At 35.5% G+C, this 10,850-nt stretch overlaps 1 protein-coding gene across 1 annotated transcript; it reads right to left on the bottom strand.

Annotated features, from left to right (window-relative positions):
* Positions 1-5,074: 5,074 nt before the first annotated feature.
* LOC144448698 (complement C1q and tumor necrosis factor-related protein 9A-like) lies at positions 5,075-6,398 on the bottom strand. Its single transcript, XM_078138985.1, has 2 exons — positions 6,327-6,398; positions 5,075-5,731 (listed from the first exon to the last, which is right to left on the bottom strand). Exon 2 carries the CDS (start codon positions 5,666-5,668, stop codon positions 5,144-5,146), a length of 525 nt encoding a protein of 174 aa, XP_077995111.1. The 5' UTR covers positions 5,669-5,731; positions 6,327-6,398; the 3' UTR covers positions 5,075-5,143.
* Between the last annotated feature and the right edge of the window lie 4,452 nt (positions 6,399-10,850).

The raw sequence follows: 10,850 nt of genomic DNA on the forward strand, positions 1-10,850 counted from the left end.
GGGGGGCAGTGATATAGCATGGAACAGCCTTATGATAAAAGTATTAAAGATATCAATTTGTCATTTTGACACCTCTCTCGTGTTATTCTATACTTTCATTATACTGTCATACCAGTAAAATTTACAAACTTTGCACTTTTATCCTCTCGGGTATTCAAAGGTTGAAAACAAATAATAATATATTCAAATTTTACAAACAACTATCAAGAGATGTGCTGGTTGTTAAAATATTAGTAGCCTTGGTCTTTCTGCCTTACTTATACGAATGTTACAAAATGGTTAATTTTCCGGTAGTGTACGCAGGAACTGTTTGTATCATTCCTACACTGTGGTTGAAGCCACAGTGTTAAACCATAACACAAGATTGGTTACCACAATAACAACTGTAAATTATTTAAATTATTATTACATTATTTGAATATATAAGTTAATGAACAATATGACCATACAGTGTTCATGCATGTCTGTACAAATATGACCATACAGTGTTCATGCATGTCTGTACAAATATGACCACAGGTCTGTACAAATATGACCATACAGTGTTCATGCATGTCTGTACAAATATGACCATACAGTGTGTATACAGGTCTGTACAAATATGACCATACAGTGTGTATACAGGTCTGTACAAATATGACCATACAGTGTGTATACAGGTCTGTACAAATATGACCACAGGTCTGTACAAATATGACCATACAGTGTTCATGCATGTCTGTACAAATATGACCATACAGTGTTCATGCATGTCTGTACAAATATGACCACAGGTCTGTACAAATATGACCATACAGTGTTCATGCATGTCTGTACAAATATGACCATACAGTGTTCATGCATGTCTGTACAAATATGACCACAGGTCTGTACAAATATGACCATACAGTGTTCATGCATGTCTGTACAAATATGACCATACAGTGTTCATGCATGTCTGTACAAATATGACCATACAGTGTGTATACAGGTCTGTACAAATATGACCACACAGTGTGTATACAGGTCTGTACAAATATGACCATACAGTGTGTATACAGGTCTGTACAAATATGACCACACAGTGTGTATACAGGTCTGTACAAATATGACCACACAGTGTGTATACAGGTCTGTACAAATATGACCATACAGTGTGTATACAGGTCTGTACAAATATTACCACACAGTGTGTATACAGGTCTGTACAAATATGACCACACAGTGTGTATACAGGTCTGTACAAATATGACCACACAGTGTGTATACAGGTCTGTACAAATATGACCATACAGTGTGTATACAGGTCTGTACAAATATGACCATACAGTGTGTATACAGGTCTGTACAAATATGACCACACAGTGTGTATACAGGTCTGTACAAATATGACCATACAGTGTGTATACAGGTCTGTACAAATATGACCGCACAGTGTGTATACAGGTCTGTACAAATATGACCATACAGTGTGTATACAGGTCAGTACAAATATGACCACAGGTCTGTACAAATATGACCATACAGTGTTCATGCATATCTGTACAAATATTACCATACAGTGTGTATGCAGGTCTGTACAAATATGACCACACAGTGTGTATACAGGTCTGTACAAATATGACCATACAGTGTGCATGCAGGTCTGTAAAAATATGACCATACAGCGTGTATACAGGTCTGTAAAAATATGACCATACAGCGTGTATACAGGTCTGTACAAATATGACCATACAGTGTGTATGCAGGTTTGTACAAATATGATAAATGTACAGAGAAAGGTCTTATGTATATTTTCCCTCAACTAAAGGACTTGTCCTTCATTCACTTAGCGATTTGACCCATCGACTATCGACCTCAGTATACCAACCAGTATTTTTTTGCCGTTCCTATAGATAACTCTTATTCTCTCTGGCAAGACAATATATCATCTCGACCTGTCCAATTTCCAATGAAACGGGTCCACAGCAATGGAACAAAGAGAGTTATCATCACAAATGATTGACAGTATACAAAGATATCATGACAAGATGATGGTATAAACATGTAAAGATAGCAACTCTTTCAAATAAACATACTATTGATCATTTTGAGGAACAAATTGGCAGTAAGCTGTTCCAATATTTATTGGTGCCCTTAGAAGGCAGACCAGTACATATTATTAGGACTTTTTCATCCTCGAAAGGAAATATTTTAATGACATTAAAGGAGAAGTGGTTGAAAGTAATGAGAATAAAATAGTCGAGTTTCTTTTTCAAATTTTCATAATATCTACATTCTTAATTCTCAAACTTGTTTTCCTTTTCTATTAATGTTAACTATTCCAGAGTAGAAGATGTGCACGAACTAAAGGTTAACGTCATATTTACCACTGGCCACTGTTTCAGAAACCAAATATGTTTCATAACTGTCTCCTTCAGCCTTTCTTCCTCTAAAGTACCGATGAGTACCGCTTGCATCTAATCAATATGCGATTGAATATCTATGTGTATAGTATACACTCTTGGAAAGCCGTGTCTATAAGTGTACTATCGAGTCGAGTTCACAGAATGACAGGATTACCACATCCCGCTCCTGCCCAGAGTATGTGACGATAAAGTACACACGGATACCGAGATAAAAAGAGCCTTCAGTAATTACAGGGGGAGGAGTAGGGTACCAATTAAGAGTCTATTCTTCTTTCGCTGACAAGCCTTATGTCTGTTTTCATTTTTCCTCGCTTGTTACTGATATTTCTCATCTCACCAAATGATTACATGCTCTGCATGTTTTACAGTTTGTCTGGCAATCTTTTTTTTTTAAATTTCAATTGTATCAAACAGATTGTTGATCCTTGTCATACAGTTACTATAGTTGGAAAGCACTTGGAACATCTAGATAAGTGAAGAAGACATACAGTGATATTGATTGGAAATCTTTGTATGAGAGTGGCCTACTCAGGAAGGAAAAAAATAGCAGTGCTCAACATTTACATAGTTGCTCATAAGCTTGGGGATGTGAAGACAATGCAGAAAGGGGAGCAATAAAAACTGATAAATTCACGCATTGCACAAAGCCTGTAAGAGGTGACACACAATGCTATTGATCGAGTGGATACCATGGGCACTGATGATGATGATGATGATGATGATGATGATGATGATGATGATGATGATGACAGCAGTTTGGAGGATGATTTGATGTGTGAACTTTGAGGTGATTCAACTGATAGTTAAAACACACAAGAGGATCCACATGTAGAAGATGGATCGCATATTGCAGTGATTCTGAGAGCTTCCAACCTATGCTACTAAACAGATATGGCAGAAAAACAACTGCATACTGGATGCGACAGGGTTTGTTTGTTTGTTTGTTTGTTTGTTTGTTTGTTTGTTTGTTTGTTTGTTTTGTTTTGTTTTGTTTTGTTTTGTTTTGGGTTTGTTTTGGGTTTGTTTTGGGTTTGTTTGTTTTTGTTGGGGGGTATGAGGTTACTATGTTTTACAGTGAAGGTGCAGTTTCAGGACAACTTAGTGTGTTGAATTGTATTTGTGAACTCATTAGAGTTTGTCCGGGTCACTTTTTCATGCATGGTAGAGGAAGTGGGTCAGAATTCATTGTGCAAAGATTTCACCCCGCCTGTAATTTCAGCCCCTAACAATTAAAATGCATTTCATTTAAATAGGGGAGTGCACATGCACACAAACACACACACATACATACATACATACATACATGCATGCATGCATACATACATACATACATACATACATACATACATACATACATACATACATACATAAAGGAAGAAGTCATTTTCCGTCTTGGAACGCTGGAACCCCTTGGAATTAATAGATTATTCTCGTCATTCCCAATCTAATCAGGTTTTTTTTTTACATTTCAGGCGTATTCTATTGGGTTCTATTTGGTGCGTGCGAATATTAGAACTTTTCCCATGTATAACCGTTTATATATCACGCGCGTACATGCGTACGTACATACATACATACATACATACATACATACATACATACATACAGACAGACAGACAGACAGACAGACAGACAGACAGACATACATACATACATACATACATACATACATACATACATACATACATACATACATACACACATACACACGTGTGTTAGAATTTCCCTGGGTTGTCATTATCATTATCATGGAAGAGTCAGGAAGTGTCAATAAGCTCATTGTCGCACTTTTTGAACTTACATTTTTCGGACACATACAACGTATAGACCCCAATCATCAATATTTTCTGGAAATGTTGTATTGTCGTGTTAAAGCATTCACATGAAATATGCAGTCATGCACTGAGGATTTGAAAAGAGATTTATGTTCACATTTTCCAAAATTTAGGGCTTCTCCAAAATCTCAAACTTTATTACACTCAAAAGCTCAGTGCGCTTTGGTCGGAAAAATTGACATTGTTTTCAGTAAACTTTGCAACACTGTAAAATCAATCCATATCATACCTGTCAATGTACTAGTTTGACAAAATGCTTACAAATGACAAAATCGGATTTATCACATGAATTCGCCGAATGGCGAGGAATATTTATTATAGTTTGTTGTGAAATTCTAGTATGAGCTGGAAACAGGAGTGACTTCAATTCACAATAGTAAGACACCTTGAAAATATTTTTTCAGTCACATTTACACTGCCATATAGTAATCAATAATTTACGTTTGCAAATCTTTTTGTGCATTTCTGTGGTATTTTCCTACTGATCTATGTTTTGTTACATATAAATGACAAGTATTAGACTCCACAATATGACACATGTTCGATTTTAATTAATTTAAAGTTATATGTTATTTAAACACGCACAATTACGAATAATAACATTAGATTCTTATACATATATTCCTATACACAACCAGCTGTAATGTCTTTAATTTTAGTTTTGTGGGTAAAACTCCAACTTTTACACCGTCACCCCAACAACCAAAGGTGGCATTCCTGTAAAGTCCTCCCAGCATTTTATTATTATATAATATTAAACCCCTTAACCTGTAATAATAATAATTAGAATTAATTAATACTAATATATAATAATAATGATGATAATATAATATATAAATGTTTAATAATAACTTTAATACTAATGATAAATATAATGAAATATTGAGAGTAATCAATATTTTAGGCGTTGACATTAACTTCTTAAAACGAACATGACTCAAAGATTAGGAAACCAGTGAAGCTGGAAAGATGGGAAAAGAGATTCTGGTTGTTTCCCGATAGAACCAATTTGACAAGATCGCCAGCTTTCAGTTGCAGAATTACGTTATTTGTAGCTGAATCCACATCATCGTTAATACTTCTTTCTTTTACTCTGAACATGGAGTTAGTGTAGTTGTCATTTATATACAGCGTGACAACTGGACCCTCATCACCTGTGTCACCTCGTTGAATGTTAACGGTTAAGAAATAGAAACCACTGATGGGAACGGTGAAAGTTCCTGTTTTACGGTTAAACACTTCGTTGGTATTCACAAACACTTTATCGTAGAAAATCGTAGTGTCTACACTGAATGGTCCGAAAGTATCCGTGAGGCCCACCGAGAATGCCACTCCATCATTGACGGTGACAGGGTCGCTTCTTTCCATCATTTCACGATAAACACTGTGTTCTCCCAAACATGAAATTGTTAGGCAAGCAACCATCGTGATAAAATGTCGAATCATTTTGCTTCTTTAAGTCTGTGTTGAGACTCTGTGATGTACTGGGATTCTTGGAAAGTTCCGTATCTAGTAAGAATATTTGAAAAGAAAACATTGGAAGTTTACTTTTATTTGGCATGTTCCAATTTCAAGAATGAAGGAGTAATTTCTACATGTACATATAAAATGGCAAAGTTAATTACACTAATTATCTTTGGAAATATTTTTTTATCTTTAAATACCTTTACTACACTTTCGTGACAATATATTCAGTCCCGTCGGAGGTGAAAATTGACATCAAATTACGCTACTTTATTTTAATTATAGTTCAACTCTAATAAAAAAAACTTATAACTTGAAAGAGCTATGCTTCAATATCAGGTCATCGCATCAGTTTTATCTTATAAATGGAGACATACATATTACACCTGATTATTCTAATCGGGACCCAATTATACTATAGTTCTCTGTGAACTTTTTGTCATATCCAATCTGACATGATCATTTAAGTAAATGGGTTTCTCCAGTTGCTCGTGCCACAACGCCTTCAATGATCCTGTCACTTCTGATATAAAACTTTTTTCAATATGACAAAATTTGGGGAAAATGGGCCTAGCCTCCATGTAAAAAAAACCTGTAGACTATTGTAATGTAACGATATTATTTAATATAAACTACTTACCAGACAGGAACCCGATTGGCGAGTTTCTTCGAATAAACGTTGTACGTAACAACCCCAGGTCTCACAGCGAGATTAGTGGTTTAAAAGTATTCATTTCCCCCATCATGCACTCCGAAACAGTACCAGGATACAAAGACATTCTAACATTTAGATTTCGCCCACATTGTTTATATCAGCTTTTGGCAACAAGAAGCTACGTTACAACGTCAGAGCAAGATAGAACCTAGCACACACATTTTGATAGGGGGCATTGATACAGCATGGAACAGCCTTATGATAGTTTGAACACGATTAAAAGTATTAAATTTATCGATTTGTCATTTTGACACCTCTCTCGTGTTATTCTATACTTTCATTATACTGTCATACCAGTGAAATATACAAACTTTACACTTTTATCCTCTCGGGTATTCAAAAGTTGACAACAGAGAATAACATATTTAGATTTTACATACAATTGCCATGAGATGTGCAGGTTATTAAAATATTAGTAGCCTTGGTCTTTATACCTCACTTATATGTTTTAGATTGATTGCTAGAAAACGGTTAAACTTTAATAGATAGTGTACATGAGCACTGTTTGTACCATTTCTACACTGTAGTTCAATACACAGTGTTAAACCATAACACAACATTGGTTACCACGATAAGAACCAGTACATTATCAAAATCATTATGAAATCATTTGAATATATAAGTTAATTAACAATATGACCATAAAATGACCATGTGTATGCAGTTCTGTAGTTGAAGTCATGATTTTATTATTGATTATCTGATGCACTTTCTATTAGGAGCGTGTACTCCTCTTGCTTCCATAGAAACCATGTTTTTTAGTAATAGTCATTTATTCTATGTTCTGAAGGTATATTGCAACCATGCTGATTAGTTGTTGTTGTTGTTGTTGTTGTTGTTGTTAATAATAATGATGATGATGATGATGATGATGATGATGATGATGATGATGATGATGATGATGATGATGATGATGACGACGACGATGACGACGACGATGATGATGATGATGATGATGATGATGATGGTGATGATGATATCGCAAGTGATATCACAACACATGTAGTATGATGACATTATACAGAGTTTACAGGTAATTGAATAAATGATTATTGATAATCTCGGTATAAATATTGGATATAGTTTCAAAATGCTTACTATTACTATGAATGCAATGCACTGCTCTAAATTCAACTGTTAGGCAAAACTTTAAAGTCAACCTAGATGAATGTACAGAGAAAGGTCTTCTCTGTATTTTCCCTCAACTATAGGAATCGTCCTTCATTGACATGGCGATTTGACTCATAGCGGTAAGGCTATCGAACTGAGATACCAACCAGTAGTTTTTGCCGCTCCTATAGATAGATAACAGTTACTGTTGTTCTCTCTGGCAAGACAATATATCTTGTGGACCTGTCGAATTTCCACTGAAATGAGTCCACAGCAATGGAACAAAGAGACTTTAATATCATAATAAATGATTGACAATATACAAAGATGTCATGATAAGATGATGGTATAAACATGTAAAGATAGCAACTCTTTCAAATAAACACACTATTGATCATTTTGACGAACAAGTTGGCAGTAAGCTGTTCTGGTAATTGTCGATACCCCTAGAAAAAAACAATAAAATGACATTCAAAAGACCAGTACATTTAGGACATTTACATCCTCAGACAAAGGTTGAAAGGAAATATTTTAATGATGTTAAAGGAGAAGTGGTTAAAAGTAGTGAAGAATAAAATAATCGAGTTTCATTTTGAAATTAAGGTTTCATAATATTTACTTTCTTAATTCTGAAATTTACTTTTCTGTTCTAAATTTCAACTACTTCAGAGAAGTGTACGAACTACAGATTAACGTTATATATAGCACTGGTCACTTTCTTCCTCTGAAGTACCGATTGGGTCCCCCTTACATCTAATCAGTATTCGATTGAATATATCTATGTGTATAATATACACAGCTGGAAATCCGTGTCTATTATTGTACTATCCCCGTCGAGTTCACAGAATGACAGGATTACCACACCTCACTCCTTCTAAGAGTATGTGACGATAAAGTATGCACGGATAATGATATAAAAGAGCCTTCAATAATTACAAAGGGAGGAGTGGGGAATTATAGGGTGGGTCACTGTTTACAAATCCGTCCTTGGGGAGGGCCATATAAGAAGACGGCAGTTAGGAGAGCGTCACATTTTACATTTACTTATTGTTTTATCTGTCTTTGCATTATTTCGTCATTTTGCCATAATCCCACTGGTTCTAAATCATGGTGCTATCATATCCTACCATTGAAAAGTGATATCATAACATGTTGGAGAAATGCATTGAATTAGTGTGGCAATATATTTGGGATCGATAATGTGGTGGGGTGGAGATGTTGACCTCGGCCTGGTTGTCAGTTGCGTTGCATCTACTCTCTGGGAGTTGTGGTCTTCAATTCAATGAATAGATCCAAACACAGGCATTTGATTTAATATAAACACAAACGCACTGTGATGGTAATAGTGGGAAAAAAACAAATGTATTGATAACTATCAATCTTATTACAGAAAAAATTGTGTTGGAGATGAACCCTGGACCTCCAGACTACTAATGCTGAGGGCTAAGGGACTGGACAGAAATGACAGGGGTGGGTCGGTGTTTTTTGGGGTGGGTCACTATTTTCTGCGTAAGGGATTAGGGGGTCACTGATTTTTGTATATGCATTTAGGGGTGCCCACTAATTTTTAAGCAATGACAGGTTGATAGTCAATCAAATAAAAAAAATACTGATAGCCATGAAAAGAGAACAAGGTTTAATATATAAATGTTTTATCAACTCACAACTAAAGTGGTTGTGTGAAAATGAATTATCAAACAGGTTGTTAATCCTTGTCATACGGTTACGAAGGTAAGACAATACTTGGAACATCTAGAACATCTCCAGACCATGTGATGTATGAGGAAAAGCCAAAACCGCAAGAAAAGTGAAAAAAGAAGATATGAAGAAGACATACAGTGATATTGATTGGAAATCTTTGTATGAGAGTGGCCTACTCAGGAAGGAAAAAAGTAGCAGTGCTCAACATTTACATAGTTGCTCATAAGCTTGGGGATGTGAAGACAATGCAGAAAGGGGAGAAGTAAAAACTGATAAATGCACGCATTGCACAAAGCCTGTAAGAGATGACACACAATGCTATTGATCGAGTGGATACCATGGACACTGGTGATGATGATGATGATGATGATGATGATGATGACAGCAGTTTGGAGGATGATTTGATGTGTGAACTTTGAGGTGATTCAACTGAAAACACAGAAGAGGATCCACATGTAGAAGATGGATTCGCATATTGCAGTGATTCTGAGAGTTTCCAACCTATGCTACTAAACAGATATGGCAGAAAAACAACTGCATACTGGATGCGACAGAGATTTTTTTTTTTTTTTTTTTTTTTTTTTTTGGGGGGGGGGGGCTGACATTACTATGTTTTACAGTGAAGGTGCAGTTTCAGGACAACTTAGTGTGTTGAATTGTATTTGTGAACTCATTAGAGTTTGTCCGGGTCACTTTTTCATGCATGGTAGAGGGAGTGGGTCAGAATTCATTGTGCAAAGATTTCACCCCGCCTGTAATTTATGTTCAGCCCCTAACAATTAAAATGCATTTCATTTAAATAGGGGGTGTCATATTTTAGAGAAAGGAAATGGAGGGAGACTCATGTTTTAGCACAACCTTTTAGCACTGAAGGCTCCCTTACTGGTTAACAGTCGGTAAGGAACACACACAACAAACAATCTAGAAACCTGTCGAATTCACCTGAAGATGGCCATACTATGTGTATTTGTCATGTACTGTTATAATGATGTTATATTTGTCATGTACTGTTATAATCATAACATTGTCAATGTGACGTCACTAATACGTCAATGGTACCGTATTATCTTTATGAATCGTATTGAAAATATTGTATGAATCTTTTTTTCAATACTTGCTGCAACGCTTTTCCTCCATGAAGACGATCTCTTACATACATACATACATACATACATACATACATACATACATACATACACACACACACATACATACATACATACATACACACACACACACACACACACACACATACATACATACATACATACATACATACATACATACATACATACATACATACATACATACACAGTGCAATGTAAGTGAAGCTTTGATTGTGAAACAGTCAAGGGTTAATTACACGACATGTTCCGTAAATATTGTGGTAGCTTGGTAATACATGTATATATGTATACTGTACAGTTATGTTTTGAACTCATACGTGAAGTAATATTACATAATGAAAGAAACAGGGACAAACAAATAACACCGTTCAGACAATTCTATATGCCATTGTTGAAGAAAAGGATAGTTTCTTCCATCAAAATCCAAAACACAAAAAACTACTATCCACAATTTTCAAATTAGGATGACCTCCCTACTGCCAATTTCACAAATAGGGTGACCCCCCCCCCC

The sequence above is a fragment of the Glandiceps talaboti genome, chromosome 17 (assembly GCF_964340395.1).
Source record: "Glandiceps talaboti chromosome 17, keGlaTala1.1, whole genome shotgun sequence".
Lineage (NCBI taxonomy): Eukaryota > Metazoa > Hemichordata > Enteropneusta > Spengelidae > Glandiceps > Glandiceps talaboti.

Bases quoted from the DNA above. Each gene is read 5' to 3' on its own strand.
- LOC144448698 (XM_078138985.1), bottom strand. From the start codon at position 5,668: ATGATTCGACATTTTATCACGATGGTTGCTTGCCTAACAATTTCATGT.